General features: G+C 37.4%; 1 protein-coding gene across 3 annotated transcripts in view; it reads right to left on the bottom strand.

Moving 5' to 3' along the window:
- Window positions 1–16,952, bottom strand: part of CUL5 (cullin 5) — a 130,529-nt gene that overhangs the window by 74,636 nt on the left and 38,941 nt on the right. For 2 of the 3 annotated variants that reach the window (XM_061144172.1, XM_061144181.1), the window contains one exon: window positions 4,795–4,894. The exons of the other annotated variant lie outside the window; for it this stretch is intronic. In XM_061144172.1, coding sequence (XP_061000155.1) covers window positions 4,795–4,894 — 100 coding nt within the window. The remainder of the gene's footprint in view (window positions 1–4,794; window positions 4,895–16,952) is intronic. 3 annotated transcript variants of the gene reach the window in all.

The raw sequence follows: 16,952 nt of genomic DNA, 5'->3' as shown, positions 1-16,952 counted from the left end.
TAAAGCAATTATCTTTCAATTAAAAATAAATACAATTTAAAAAATAATAAAATGGATAACCAACAAGGGCCTACTAAAAATCACTGTATAATTCTCCTCAATGTTACGTGGCAGCCTGGCTAGGAGGGGACTCTGCAGGAGACAGATACATGTGTATGTATGGCTGAGTCCCTCTGCTGTTCCCCTGAAACTATCATAACAGTGTTAACTGGCTATATCCCAACACAAAATAAAAAGTTAAAAAAAAAACAACCACCACCTCACAAACACACAGAGATCCAAAGGGAAAAGGAAACTTAGTTTTCATTCTAATCCACTAATTACAAATGCGTTTTGTAGAAAAAAATATTTCCAACAAATAAAGTCTAGGATCAGATGGTTTCACTGCTGAATTTATCAAATATTTAAAGAAGAACTAATACTAATCCTTCTCAAACTCTTTCAAAAACAGAATAGGAGGGAACACTTCTGAACTCATTTATTAGCTTAGCATTTACCCTGATGCCAAAATCAGACAAGGATGCCGAAAGAAAATTACAAATCAGAATCACTGATGAATGTCGATATAAGGAATTATGAAAAAAAAAACAGCGAGCCAAATTCCACAGCATCATACACCATGATCAAGTAGGATTTTATTTCAGGCATTCAAGAATGGGTCCACACTTACAAATTAATGAATGTGATATACCACATTAACAAAATGAATTAAAACCATGATCATCTCAATGGATGCAGAAAAAAGCATTTGACAAAACTCAACACATACTTATGATTAAAAACTTTCAACAAAGTGGGTATAGAGGGAATGTACCTCAACTTAATAAAGGCTGTATAGGACAAGCCCACAGCTAACATTATATTCAATGGTGAAAAGTTGAAAGCTATTCTTCTAAGATCAGGAACAAGACAAGGATGCCTACTCTTACCTGTCCTGTCCAACACTACTGGAAGTCTTATCCAGAGCAATTAGTTAGGAAAAAGAAATAAAAGGCACCCTAATTGGAAAGAAAGAAGTAAAACCACCACTACTTGCAGATGACATGATACTATATATAGAAAACACTAGAGACTTATTAAAAAGTAATAAATAAATTCAGTAAAGTTGCAGGATAGAAAAATCAATATATAAAAATCTCCTGAAATACACTAATAACAAAAGATATTAGGGGGAAAATATCCCAGTTAAAATCTCATCTGAAAGAACAAAATATCTAAGAATATTAATAAATTTAAGAGGTAAAAGACCTACAGTGAAACACTGATAAAAGAAACTAAGACACAAATAAATGAAAAGATATTCTGTGCTTACAGATTGTTAAAATTCTATTGTTAAAATGTCCCCACTACTCAAATTAGTATAGGTTTGGTATAATACCTATCAGAATTCTAATGACATTTTTCACAGAAATAGAACCAAGAATACTAAAGTTTGTATGGAACTATAGAAGACCCTGAATAGCCAAAGTAGTCCTGAGAAATAACAAAGCTGGAGGCATCATGCTTCCCGACTGCAAATTATTTTACAAAGCTAGTAATTAAAACAGTATGGTACTGTCATAAAAGGGTCTTCCCTGCTGGCTCAGCAATAAAGCATTCTCCTGCCAATCCACAGTGTTACAGAGTTGAACATGACTTAGCGACTAAACAACAACAACAAATGGAACAAAGTAAATACATTGTTCAACAAAGTTTTTGGTGAAAATGAAAAATGTGTCTCTTATTTTTACTTAAAAACCAAAGGAAACTTTTGGCTAACAATACAGTATGGTGCCTACAGTCAGTAATAGAGTAGCACACATTTGAAAGCTACTAAGAAAAGTAAATCTTAAAAGTTCTCATCATAAGAAAAAAATTTTGTAACTATGTGTGGTGATGGATATGAAGTAGACGTATTATGGTGATCATTTTGCAATATGTATATATCATTTTACAAAATATACAAATATCAAATAACTATGTTTTATACCTCAAACTAGTATGTTATATGTCAATCATACATAAAACAAAACGTGCACAAATGTTCACAGCACCATTATTCAAAATAGACAAAAAGTAGTAATACTCCAATGTCTATCAATGACAAATAGGTAAACAAAATACAGCACAGTCATACAATGGAATAGGTCTTTCCTGGTGACTCAGTTGGTAAAGAGTCTGCCTGCAATGTGGGAGACCTGGGTGCAGTCCCTGGGTCGGGAAGATCCCCTGTAGAAGGAAATGGCAACCCACTCCAGTATTCTTGCTTGGAGAATTCCATGGACAGAGGAACTTGGTGGGCTACAGTCCATGGGATCACAAAGAGTCAGACACACAACTAAGTGACTAACACTTTCACTTGAATGAAACAGTGCTAAATCGTACAACATAGATGAAACTTGAAAAACATTACTCCAAGTGAAAGATGTCAGTCATAAAAGGCCAAATATTATAGGATTCCATTCATAGGAAATGTCTAGAATAAATGAATCCCAGGAACAGAAAGTAGATCACTGTTTGCCAAAGGGAGGGGGAGTTTATGGGGGAGTAACTGCCAATGGGTACGGAATTTCTACTAATATCCGTGCTGATGTATGTGCTAGTCACTGAGTCCTGGACTCTCTGTGACCCCACGGACTGTAGCCCACCAGGCTCTTCCATCCATGGAATTCTCCAGGCAAGAATACTGGAGTGGGTTACCATTTCCTTCCCCAATCTGGGCTGATAAAAATATTCTAAAATCAGGCAATAGTTATATAACTTAATGAATATACTAAAACACACAAAATTATACAAGTTTTAAAAGGAATTTTCTGGTATGCAAATTTATCTCAATTTTTTTACAAAAAAGATCCTAATCTATTTCTCCACTACTGGACTTCAGCAGGTTCTCTGATTTAACTATGACCAACAGAATGCTGCAGATGTGACTCTGATACTTCTGAGCCAAGATCTCAAGAGGTTTGCAAGACTCCACTATCACCTCAAAGACTGGTTTCCTTGAGAACGAGAAACCACATGAGGGGGGAAAAAGCCCCAGAAGGAAGCCAGTACAGTACCAAACACCAGAAACACGAAAAAAGCTCTCTTAGACCATCCAGTCCGTGCAGATCCACCACCTTACTGCTGCCACATTAATAAGCTCAGGCAAAATCAGGTTTTTGAGCCTAGCCCAAAATCCTAAGCCACAGAATTATGTACAAATAGAAGAATTATGTTCATCTTTAAGAAGAAAAAAATTCAATATCCTAATAACTTTCTAAGCACTGCACATTTATTTTTACTTCCCTTTTATGTCATTTAAAACATTTTAATGCTCACTACCTGTCCCATTTGGGAGATTTGGTTCTTCCTAACAAGATAAGCTCAATTAATCTAGTAATTGAGTTTACTAAACTCACAAAGCTAGATCTTCTTAAAAGTTTTAAAAATGTTTTAAAATTATATACTTATGTCTGGCACTGCTGGTCCTGAAATTTAACTGCTCTGAATTACTGATGCTAAATCCTAGCTTCAAGTTCTTGCTAAGGCCTACATTCCAAACTTTTTCAGATCAAGTTATAGTGAAACACTGAAGATGTTTTGTTTTCTAGTATGAAATATATTTCTAAATATTTCTAAGATGATTCTTTCTGAGCCTATTTCCAGAAACTAAAGAATACTACTTTATTGCTTTGAAATAAACATATAATTTATCTTCATCAAAAGTTATAAACAGATAAGCTGATATGCTTTCCAATGCAAGCAGAAACCATTTTCCCTTAAACAGTTCTAGAAAAATTTGTTTCGATTAAATTGTGATATTGAAACATTTAATTTTTCTAAGCAAACTTGAGATGATTTATTTTCATTAAAAGATAATTTTCTTATAATTTTATAATTTTCTCATAAAACTCTAATTTTTAAAAATTCACTGATCAACATGGCAAAATTAATGGTATCAACAATAAGACATTTCATTTTGTAAGTAATATCCAATGTGACATCATCCTTATTTCATCAGAATTAAATATATACCAATCATATATTCAATTTCAGTATCTTCCTTCAAGTCATACATTCATTTTTAATTTCCAACTGCTAACACATTAATATTCAACAAAATTTCTAACATACTTTTACTAATGTTGTACAAGGTAATGATGCAAAAATTCAAATAAAGAATAAGAAATTCTAACTCTATTTTTCAAACTTTATTTTATAGAAAGGAAAATAACCTTATGTTCTTAGGCCATCCTTCAAAGTGATAAACAATGCATCAGTGATGCCAGAGTTGATCTGAAGTAACACTTTACCTCTGCATTAATTTTTCCCAAAAGACAGAAGTGTCAGTAAAGACAAAACAAATACCTAATATACCTAAATGAGCTCTGTCTTCATTTTAATATTACACATTTGTACACAGTGTCAGCCCAAGAGTACTGAATTCAGCTCAGCAGCAGCAATGCAAAGGATGGCCCAAGGATTACAGTCAGACAATTACTCAGAGTCGAAGACAACTACTGTCAGCCTGGAAAGTGGTATTAATTGTGAGGGAAAAAAGATTTATGTGGACTGATGTGTGGCCAATAACAATGGTGGGGGGATTCTAAAGTATGTATAAGAATGAAATTCTTTATAGCATCCTTTAATTGAGGTAACTAAATATTCATTTGAAAGAAATGCCACTGTGGGAGGAGAAAACAATAAATGACTCTCATTTCATTAAAAAATTTTAACTAGCAAGTGTGTCAAAAGTTCATGTGATACTTTAAAATTACTTCAGGATGATACTCTGAGTAAAAGTCTTAAACAATATATAGACGCAAAACTTACTGCCTGTGCTTGCTTAATAAACTCAAGAATATCTTCTTTTAAAGCCTGATGAATTTTTGCTGGGCCTTTATCATCCCAGAGACAGACTGCATGTACATCCCTGTAAAAAATAAAGCAGGTAAACAAACATTAACACTGGAACAAGAACAAACACAAAACTGTTTTGTTTCAATATGGTTTCCATGGACCATGAATCCACTTATAAGAACCAAGCACTCTTTGTAAGCTTTCTCATACAGGTACACTTGCTTCTATTTTTATTTTCTTTGTTACTGTTTTCCTTAAATCTTTGCCACTTTATTGATTAAATTCATAAATTACAAAAGCATCCCCCAATCAAACTTCCAAAGTTAAATACTACCAAAATTTTTTTGTGCAAAGACAAGTATAAATTCTTTAATATATAACACAATATATATACACATATAAACTATCCATTTTTAGAAAATTAGTAATTTAAATACTATTACAACAAAACTCCAAATTTCTCCCAAATATTCATCACATTTACACATCAATTATCACCATGCCTCCTTTACTTGGAATACACACATACTCACTGCTGATTCACGTTACTATACAGCAGAAACTAATACAACATTGTAAAGCAATTATAGTCCATTTAAAAGATAAATCTAAAACAATTAAGAAGAAAAAAGGAAAGAAAAGAATGACTATTTCAACTTTCTAATACAATAAAATACAAAATTTAACTTTTTGGAAAAAAAAAAAAGAAACAAAATATAATTGATTCAAATAAATAGAGGGCTTCTCTGGCAGGTTGGTGGTAAAGAATCTGCCTGTGTTTGATCACTGGGTTTGGAAGAGTCCCCTGGAGAAGGAAATGGCAACCCACTTCAGTATTTTTGCCTGGGAAATCCTATGGACACAGGAGCCTGATGGGATACAGTCTGTGGGGTCACAAAAGAGTCAAACATGACTTAGCGACTAAACAACAACAAAATAAACAGAAACAAAAGCTCCTTAAACACTAAAGCTGACATATTTGACCCTAAAGGTCATTCATTACAGAAACATATTTAATATTAATACATGTTCACAGAATGAGTTTTTTAACTACTACCTAGTAGAGCAGGGAAACGTCACAAAAGCTAGAGTCTTAGACTGTGTGTGTGTGGGTGTGTGTGTGCACTCACACAAGCACTTTAGTCAAGTCTGACTCTCTGCATCCCCATGGACTGGGGCCCCACAGTCTCCTCTGCAGAATTTTCTAGGCAAAAATCCCCTAGAAAAGTTGCATTTCCTTCTTCAGGGGATCTTCCCCACACAGGGACTGAACCCCAGTCTCTTGTGTCTCCTGCATTGGCAGGCAGGTTCTTTACCAGCTGAGCCACCAGGGAATATAGTCTTATGGTGGAGATTCTCTTACTCAAAAAATGTTCCCCAGTACTTTATAGAGCCCTATATACATTTTAAAATCTACATTATGATAAAAAAAAAAAGCATTAAAAAAAGGCCAAAAAAATTATCTCTAGAATTCTAACATATAGTAATAGCCAAATAGTTTGTTTTATATTCAGATTCTTAGGGGTATAATCATAACCCAAAGTTTTGTCTATATATTAATTTGAACTTGCTTTCATCATTTATTAAATTCAGCTTAATAGTGGCATCTGGTCCAGAGTAGATGTAGTTAAGCACACAAATATTTGTTAAATAACAACATAAGAGGTAACATCCAACTGCTCGTGCTGTGCTAAATCACTTCAGTCGTGTCTGACTCTTTGCGACGCTATGGACTGTAGCCAGTCAGGCTCCTCTTCCATGGAACTCTCTAGGCAAGAACACTGGAGTGGGTTGCCATGCCCTCCTCCAAGGGATCTTCCCAACCCAAGGACTAACCCACGTCTCTTACATCTCCTGCACTGGCAGACAGGTTCTTCACCACTAGCGCCACCTGGGAAGCCTCATCCAACTGCTTGTGTGTCAGCTGCTCAGCTGTGTCAGATTCTTTGCAACCTCGTGGACTGGGGCCCGCCAGGCTCCTCTGTCCATGGGATTTCCAGGCAAGAATACTCAAGTGGGTTGCAATTCCCTTTTCCAGGGGATCTTCCTGACCCAGGGATTGAACACAGGTCTCCTGCATTGAAGGCAGATTCTTTACCATCTGAACCACCAAGGAAAGCCCTCCAACTGCTTATGATATGCTAAATACTATTCTAAGTTGTTTTAACTCAACCTTCACAGCAACTCTGATATAGTACATTTTTATTGCTATCTCAGAAACGGGGAAACTGAGGCAGAGAAAGTTTATATAACATTTCCAAGATTACAGAGCTAGTATACAGTGAACACAGGCAACTGGGCTCCAGAGCCCACATCCAACTGTTTCCCTTAATTTATTCCTGCACTTCTCCAATCCATCCAACAGTAGCTAAAGTGATCTTCATAAAATTCAAATTACATCTTACTGCCTCTGTATTTGTGGCTTTCCAGGAGGCGCCAGATGTAAAGAACCTGCCTGCCAATCCAGGAGACTTAAGAGACTCACGGTTCGATCCCTGAGGAAGATCCCCTGGAGGAGGAAATGGCAACTCACTCCAGTACTCTTGCCTGGAAAATTCCATGGACAGAGGAGCCTGTCAAGCTACAGTCCATGGGGTCACAAAGAGTCAGACACACTGAAGTGGCTTAGGATGCATGCCCACCTCTATATTTAAAATCTTCCAATGGTTTCCTACTGTTCTTTGAATAAAGTACAAAATAGTTAACTGACCTCTGTAATACCTCTGCAGTCTCCCTTCATGGCTAAAGAAATCTAGAGTTTAAAAGAAAAAACTGATACAAGAATAGATTGATCGTATTTCAATAAGTTTACAACCACTAAGCCTATAAACACAAGATGGTTTAGGAACCCAAGGCAAAGGAAAGGGTGGAAATGAGAGATAAAGAGAAAAGGGGCAGACTCCCTGGAAGAGTTGTTTTCTAAGTTTATCTCAAAGAACAAGTGGGATTTTGCCAGACAAACGTGTAAGAGGGTGAAGGAAGGCTATCTTATGAAAAAGTCACAATGTGAGTGAAGAACTGTAGATCACTAGGGTGTACACAGTGAACTATTAACCACTCAATGTGCATGTCAAGTGTGAAACAAGAAACTGGGCAAACTTTTTCTTATTCAATCAATGTTATTATATCCATCACCTAAGTGTCTCTGCAATTTGCAGATTTCCATCCATCACCACTCCACAATCAAAATTACCATCTTCTCTTACTTAATTTACTGTAACACAAACTTGCATGTATTGACTGCCAAGGACTTTACACATACTGACCTATGTGTTAGTTTAGGTCTTCTGAGAAACAGCCGGGATCAGACATGGCAAAAGATTTGAGGCTAACGCCTGTGAGGGCTTCCCAGGTGGCTTAGTGGTAAACAATCCTCCTACCAATGCAGGAGACACAGACTTGATCCCTGGCTCGGGAGGATCCCCTGGAGAAAGAAATTGCAATTCACGCCAGTACTCTTGCCTGGACATGACCATGGACAGCAATGGCTACAGTCCATGGGCTCACAAAGAGTAGGACACGACTGAGTAGCCAAGCACGCGTGCAGTGTCTGTGGGGGACAGTGGGAAGTGAGCTACATGAAGCTGGGCAAGAGAGAAGCCCACAGTGCCAGCATGAGCCCTGTGGGAGAGTAGGAAGAAAGGAGGTTGAGTACAAAGAGTCTTAAGACTACAGTTGCAAGAATATTTTACAAAGAAAGTTTTGAAGAGTTTTGGAGCACAAGTCACCCATCAGCGGAGTCCCCTAGCTCTCTAAAATAGGACTACCTTAGTATCCCTGCTTACTCAGACCCACTGTGGCACATGCTGGAAAGGCTCAAATGTGACTTGCGTCTCTTAAGGGCAAAAGAGAATGGTGTGGCGTTGGGTACCCAAGAAAGAGCCAACCTTGTGATCCACATGTCTTCTCCAGCTCCCTTTCCTCAACTTCCAGGTACTTCTGTATGTTGTTACATCATGGAAGAAGATCGTCAATACACTCTTTCCTATTTGAAACACAATACTTCTCACCACCACACGACAGAATATGTTGAGGCTCCTGGCAAATTCTCATACACATTTTGAAGAATATAATATATACTGTGCTGGCCAAGAAGTTCATTGGTTTTTTCTGTAAGATGTTATGGAAAAACCCAGAAGAATTTTTGGCTAATCCAATTCTTGAGCAGTATATGATAATACCCTTAAAGTCCTTTATGTTCCTCTCTCTAATCCTACTCTCTCAATCCTCCCCAAAAGTAACTAAGTCTGAATTTGCTGTTTTGGGTTTTCAAGTTTTACAACATACTATGAGGGTTTCTGATTACAGAAATATATCAAATGATAATATTTTCAAATAATTTTTTTACTCAACATGCTTCTGATATTTACCCACATAAGTGCATGTAGTTCTGGTTCACCTGTTACATCAAATGGCACTTCAACATAAAAGGGAAGGAATTATGGATGAGCAATAAACATCTGAAATTAAGTCTGAATGAATAAGAACACACTCTCTTGGAACATATAATCAAAGTGCTTTTAAAAAGGGATCTGTTAAAAAAATAAAAATAAAAATAAAAAGGGACCTGTTGGTCTTCGCAGGTGGTCCAATGGTTAAGAATCCGCCTGCGAATGCAGGAGACCTGACTTGGGAAGATCCCACTTGCCGCGGAGCAACTAAGTCCATGTGCCACAACCACTGAGCCTATTCTCTAGAGCCCACCATCCACAACTAATGATCCCCTGATCTATAACTAATGAGCCTGCGTGCCTAGAGCCCATGCTCCACAACAAGAGAAGCCACTGCACCACAACAAAGTATCCTCCACTTGCCACAACTAGAGAAAGCACATGCACAGCAACAAAGACCCAATGCAACCAAAAAATAAATATTTTCTTAAAAGTAAAGGAAATTGTTTATAAATACTTCAGTTCAGTCCTCAGTAGTGTCCGACTCTTTGCGACCCCATGAATCACAGCATGCCAGGCTTCCCTGTCCATCACCAACTCCCGGAGTTTACCCAAACTCATGTCAACCGAGTAGGTGATGCCATCCAGTCATCTCATCCTCTGTTGTCCCCCTTCTCCTCCCGCCCCCAATCCCTCCCAGCATCAGGGTCTTTTCCAATGAGTCAACTCTTTGCATGAGGTGGCCAAAGTATTGGAGTTTCAGCTTCAGCATCAGTCCTTTCAATGAATACCCAGGACTGATCTCCTTTAGGATGCACTGGTTGGATCTCCTTGTAGTCCAAGGGACTCTCAAGAGTCTTCTCCAACACCACAGTTCAAAAGCATCAATTCTTCGGTGCTCAGCTGTCTTCACAGTCCAACTCTCACATCCATACATGACTACTGGAAAAACCATAGCCTTGACTAGATGGACCTTTGTTGGTAAAGTAATGTCTCTGCTTTTTAATATGCTGTCTAGGTTGGTCATAACTTTCTTTCCAAGGAGTAAGCATCTTTTAATTTCATGGCTGCAGTCACCATCTGCAGTGATTTTGGAGCCCGAGAAAATAAAGTCAGCCACTGTTTCCCCATCTATTTGCCATGAAGAGATGGGCCCGGATGCCATGATCTTAGTTTTCTGATGTTGAGCTTTAAGCCAACTTTTTCACTCTCCTCTTTCACTTTCATCAAGAGGCTTTTTAGTTCCTCTTCACTTTCTGCCATTAGGGTGGTGTCATCTGCATATCTGAGGATATATTTAAAAAGTCAAGGAGCTGGGAAATGGGAGAATGATGAAGTAAAAACTTTTTTTAAGGTTTTAAGTGGAGAGACAGAAAGGATGAGAAAAGAAGCAAGAGGTAAGAAGTATTTCATAGGTTTCAACTTCCTTAGGTTAAAAAGAAAAGAGAAATAGTGTGACCATGATGCAAAAAATAGGTATTCTGCTTTTAATTAACATAGTACCATACACTACTTTTTTTGCCACATGGCAGGACATGTGGGATCTTATTCTCTGACCAGGGATTGAGCCACTGACCTGGTGCCTTCTGCAGTACTGACCTGGTGCCTTCTGCAGTAGAAGCATGGACTCTTAACCACGAGGGAAGGTCCAATACCATACACTTCTGATTGAGAGCAAAAAGCAGAGAGGAGCCACTAATGGAAGCAAACTTTCAGATTAACAAAGAAAGGAAAAGAAAAGTGAAGAAACAATAGTATTTAATAAGTGGTAAATTTATAGAAGGAATAGAAAGTATATCAGTTATAATATTAAATCTAAATAAACCATCCCATTAGAAGAGAATATACCTTTCAAAAGGACAGATTCTATGATTCTATTTTATGAGGTACCTAGATAAATTCACAGAGACAAAAAGTAGAATGAAGGTTACCAGAGGCTGGGGGAAGGACGTACAGGTATTGTTTAATTGGTACAGAGCCTCTGCTTGGGATGTCAATGTTTTAAAAATGGATATTGGGGATCGGGATGGGGAATACGTGTAAATCCATGGCTGATTCATATCAATGTATGACAAAACCCACTGAAATGTTGTGAAGTGATTGGCCTCCAACTAATAAAAAAAAAAGATTTGAAAAAAAAAAAAAAAAAGGAGAGTGTTGGTGTTTGTACAACACTGTGAATGAACTCAATGCCACTGAATCATACACTTGAAAATGGCTAAAATGATAAATTTTATGCAACGTACAATTTAAAAAAAAAAAAAAAATTTAATGGCTTAAGAGATACTGCTACTGCTGCTGCTAAGTCACTTCAGTCGTGTATGACTCTGTGCGACCCCATAGAAGGCAGCCCACCAGGCTCTGCCGTCCCTGGGATTCTCCAGCCAAGAACACTGGAGTGGGTTGCCATTTCCTTCTCCAATGCATGAACGTGAAAAATGAAAGTGAAGTCGCTCAGTCGTAGGCAAGTATAAACTGAAAGAAAGTAGAGTGGCAATATTAGCATCATCCAAAGAAGAATTTAAAGTTACAGGATTAGTGATAGGAACATCATGTAATGATAAAAAAAGCATCATTTATTAATGTATGTCCATTTATTGACACCAAAAATATACATAGTAAAATACAAAACAAACAGAACTGTAAAAACTTGACATATTTGAATACTTTAATAAAACATCCTTATATCAGGAGGATGAAAACATTAAGCTCAATCAACAATGGCTTAGATTACTGGATTCTTTTTCTTATATAACAAGAAGTTTAGAAGTAGGAAAAGGCTGGTGTTTTGTTCAGAGCCTCATCAAGACCTTTCTCTCTCCACTTTGTCACTTTACTTTTTTTTTTTTTTAGAAAACACCCTTTGATCTGATTTATTGAGAAGAGCACATTATTTCTAAGTTATTTTTATAAAATTACATAACCTCAATATAACCACGAGAAAATATCTATAGAAAATACCAAAATTGATGGACAGTCTAGAAAATATTCATACTGTGTATTAGTAGGATTATACTATTGTTAGCATTCATTCTTTTTTTTTTTTTTTTAATTTTTATTAGTTGGAGGCTAATTACCACTTTGTCACTTTAGCATGTTAGCCTACGACTGGTCAAAGGCGGAAAGGGGGGAAGGTGCCAGGCACATTAGTTAAATTCATCTGGAAAGCAAAAAACTTCCCAGATGCCCTCCCACAGATGTATTTGCCAGAATGTGTAATGTGCCCAGCCACCTTAGCAGCAAGAAGTGAGCATTACATTATCCAGCCTCTATAGTGGGAGGGACACAAGGCAAAGGCGTAAGGCCCAGCCAATCAACAGCGTCTGCCAGAGAATCTCTCAACATTTAAAATCTAGAAGAAAAAAATTAAAGACACACAGGAATTTAAAAATACAATTAATGGAGGAATTCCCTGGCAGTCTCTGTGCTCTCACTACTGAAGCCTCGGGTTCAATCTCTGGTTGGGGAAATTAAATCCCATAAACCAAGGGGCACAGACAAAAAAAAAGTCAATGTCTATGATTTACTAGGCAGAGATTCTTGCAACTCACAAAAAGATAGTTTTCCTAAGAGCACAGGAAAACACACAAAATTTTTAAAAAATAATTTTATAGGCTGTTTCACTGATTATAATCCATAAATAACTATATTAAAACTTCACTATATAGAAATTTCAGTTCCTAGATAATGCATGGATTAAAGAAAAAACAAAAATTACTAACAATCAAGAAAGAAAAACATTTCATACCACAAAACCTATGGTGACCATAAAAGTAGTATTAAGAAAAAAATACAGGAGGCAGGGATCAAGATCATCCCCACAGAAAAGAAATGCAAAAAGGCAAAATGGTTGTCTGAGGAGGCCATACAAATAGCTGTGAATGGAAGAGAAGCAAAAGGCAAAGGAGAAAAGGAAAGATATACCCATTTGAATGCAGAGTTCCAAAGAATAGCAAGCAGAGACAAGAAAGCCTTCCTCCGCAATCAATGCAAAGAAACAGAGAAAAACAACAGAATGGGAAAGACTGTGCCAAAGCCTTTGACTGTGTGGATCACGATAAACTGTGGAAAATTCTGAAAGAGATGGGAATACCAGACCACCTGACCTGCCTCTTGAGAAATCTGTATTCAGGTCAGGGGCCAACAGTGAGAACTGGACATGGAACAATAGACTGGTTCCAAATAGGAAAAGGTGTACGTCAAGGCTGTATACTGTCACACTGCTTATTTAACTTGTATGCAGAACACATCATGAGAAACACTGGCCTGGATAAAGCACAAGCTGGAATCAAGATTGCAGGGAGAAATACAAATAACCTCAGATATGCAGATGACACCACTCGTATGGCAGAAAGTAAAGAACTAAAGAGCCTCTTGATGAAAGTGAAAGAGGAGAGTGAAAAAGTTGGCTTAAAGCTCAACATTCAAAAAACTTAGATCATGGCATCTGATCCCATCACTTCATGGCAAATAGATGGGGAAACAGTGGCTGACTTTATTTTCTTGGGCTCCTAAATCACTGCAGATGGTGACTGCAGCCATGAAATTAATTAAAGATGCTTGCTCCATGGGAAAAAAGTTATGACTAACCTAGACAGCATATTAAAAAGCACAGACATTACTTTACCAACAAAGGTCCGTCTAGTCAAAGCTACAGTTTTTCCAGTAGTCATGTATGGATGTGACAGTTGGACTATAAAGAAAGCTGAGCGCCAAAGAATTGATGCTTTTGAACTGTGGTGTTGGAGAAGACTTTTGAGAGTCCCTTGGACTATAAGGAGATCCAACCAGTCCATCCTAAAGGAAATCAGTCCTGAATATTCATTGGAAGGACTGATGCAGCAGCTGAAACTCAAATACTTTGGCCACATGATGCGAAGAGCCAACTCATCCGAAAAGACCTGATGCTGGGAAAGACTGAAGGCAGGAGGAGAAGAGGACGACAGAGGATGAGATGGTTGGATGGCATCACCAACTCAATGGACCTGAGTCTAAGTAAACTCTGGGAGCTGGTGACGGACAGGGAAGCCTGGCATGCTGCAGTCCATGGGGTCGCAAAGAGTTGGACACAACTAAGTCACTGAACTGAAGAAAAAAATATATGACTTGAAAGCTTTGATTGTAAAGAAAAATGTTAAAAAGAATTTTAAAACTAAGAAACTAAGGAACAAAATAAACTGGAGACCAAAAAGAAAAAAAAAAAAAGGAATAAATACTATTTTTTCTGAATAATTTTTCCCTTTTTCTTTTCTCTATTTACAATTATTTTGTACTTGATTAATTTTGTCTTTTGTCTTTCCTTCCTTCTACTTTCTTTAAGTTTAGTTTGCCAGTTTTTTCCTCATTTCTTGAAATAAAATCTTAAACCATGCACTTTTAGCATTTTCTGTGTATATAAATCAAAAGCTATGAATTCGTATTGCACAGTTGGTTCCAATATATTTTGATAAATCATATCAAAGTAATTTCTATAGCTTGATTATTTGAAAAGACCTATAAAATGGATCAACTCCTTAATATCCATATGGAAGAAAAATATGTAGGGCTGGGGATAAAAAGTGAGACATAGCCACATATACAATGTAAGTATACTACCTGTAACTCTAAGGCAACAAATTACTAAACCTACTGGAAACTGAAATGAGGTGTGCAAACAGATACTTTGTCTTATTCCCAATTTTAAATGGAATGCTTCCAACATACTATTACTGGGATATAGCTGCTAAGAGACTTACAGATGATCTCTACCAGTTTAAATAATATTTTCATTTTTTATATTTCATTTTGGAAAGATCCTATGTCTTTTCTCCATCTACTAAGATAATTGATTTCTGATATGATTCTGTCTTATTTGTTTTCTGAGTTCAATTTTCATTTCATTATTTCCTCAACTTTTGTTGATTTCTCTCCTCAGCTCTTAAATTTTCAGTTCAAGTTTGTTTTATAACCCCACATGGTTGTGTGAGAACAAAGAACTCAGTCTGAAGAGCTGTATTTGTTTTCTACTTCATAGCTGGTTTCTGTGGGACAATTTTTATCACCTAAAATGTTATAATTTATGTACTTTTTAAAATAGTTTTGGATAGGTAATGTCTGCTTTTTTCTATTTACATTCATTTCATGGTCAGGGCTTCCCTGATGGCTCAGTTGGTAAAGAGTCCATCTGCAACGCAGGAGACCCCAGTTGATTCCTGGGTTGGGAAGATCTGCTGGAGAAGGGATAGGCTACCCACTCCAATATTCTTGGGCTTCCTTTCTGGCTCAGCTGGTAAAGAATCCACCTGCAGTGCAGGAGACCCCGGTTTGATTCCTGGGTCAGGAAGATCCGCTGGAGAAGGGATAGGCTACCCACTCTAGTCTTCTTGGGCTTTCCTTGTGGCTCAGCTGGTAAAGAATCCGCCTGCAATGCAGGAGACCTAGGTTCAATCCCTGGGTTGGGAAGATCCTCTGGAGAAGGGAAAGGCTACACACTCCAGTATTCTGGCCTGAGGAATTCCATGGACTGTATTGTCCATGGGGTCGCAAAGAGTCAGACAAAACTGAGCAACTTTCACTTTCATGGTCAGGATTCCTAGTTCAAGAGCACCTGCTTCAGTTTAGTGTAGTAAAGCCCAATTTCTTTTATGGCCAGTGTTGATAAAAGTGGAGAAAAGGGTTCCATTTCTGCAGAATCCTTAAATCTTCCAAATACTTAGCTGTCTGAAAATATGTTCATCTTGCCTTGAACATGACTGAAAACTCAACTAGGTAAAGAACACTAAGTTCAAAATAATTTCCCTTTAAATATTTAAAGAAAAATGTGTCAACCTCCTGCTTTCAATTTGGCCAACAAAGTGCACAGTCTGTTTTGCTTGAAAGGTTAACTGTTTTTTTTATTTCTAAGAATTAGATTATTTTCTTTATCCTTGGAATTCTGAAATTAAAGGCATGTGTAGGCATGATTTTTTTTTAGCATTTTCAATGTGAAGATGGGGAGTGGGATGAATTGGGAGATTGGGATTGGCAATATTTACACTACTTATAAAATAAGTAACTAATGAGAACCAACTGTACAGCACAGGAAACTCTACTCAATGCTCTGAGGTGACCTAAATGGGAGGGAAACCAAGAAAGAGGGGATGTTTGCACACGTGTGGTGATGCACTTCGCTGGACAGCAGAAACTAACACCGCCCTGGAAAGCTGTGTAAATGTGTGTGTGTGTGTGTGTGTGTACATACACACACACATATACATATAAAACAGTCACAAAGACAGGAGAAGAAACAGGAGAAGAAAAATAAGAAGAGGAGGAAGATCTGCAGGGCTAGGTGGGGAGATATAAGATTTCAGCCCCAGGAAATTTTCTTCTTATCCTTTGGGACTATATCCTCTCCTCTACTATCTCTGTCCTCTCCTCCTGGAACCTCTTTTAAGTATGTGGTGGCTTAGTTGCTAAGTCGTGTCTGACTCTCGCGATCCCATGGACTGTAGCCCGCCAGGATCCTGTGTCCATGGAATTCCCGGGCCAGAATACTGGAGTGGGCTGCCATTTTCTTCTCTTTCCTTCTCCTTCTCTTTTAAGTATAAGTTAGCCAAATGCTAAAGACATTCTCGTATTTCTTCATTTTTATTTAATTTTCCATACTCTGGTCTACATTCAAAGAGAACTCTGATTTTTTCTACTAATTTGGTATCTTTAAATTTAAAAACTTTTACTTTTTATTATAAAGATCACTTCTTTATCTTGACTATTTCATTT

The sequence above is a fragment of the Dama dama genome, chromosome 1, assembly GCF_033118175.1.
Source record: "Dama dama isolate Ldn47 chromosome 1, ASM3311817v1, whole genome shotgun sequence".
Taxonomy (NCBI): Eukaryota; Metazoa; Chordata; class Mammalia; order Artiodactyla; family Cervidae; genus Dama; species Dama dama.
The sequence above is the reverse complement of the archived record's forward strand: the minus strand, read 5'-3'. Positions and strand labels throughout refer to the sequence as shown.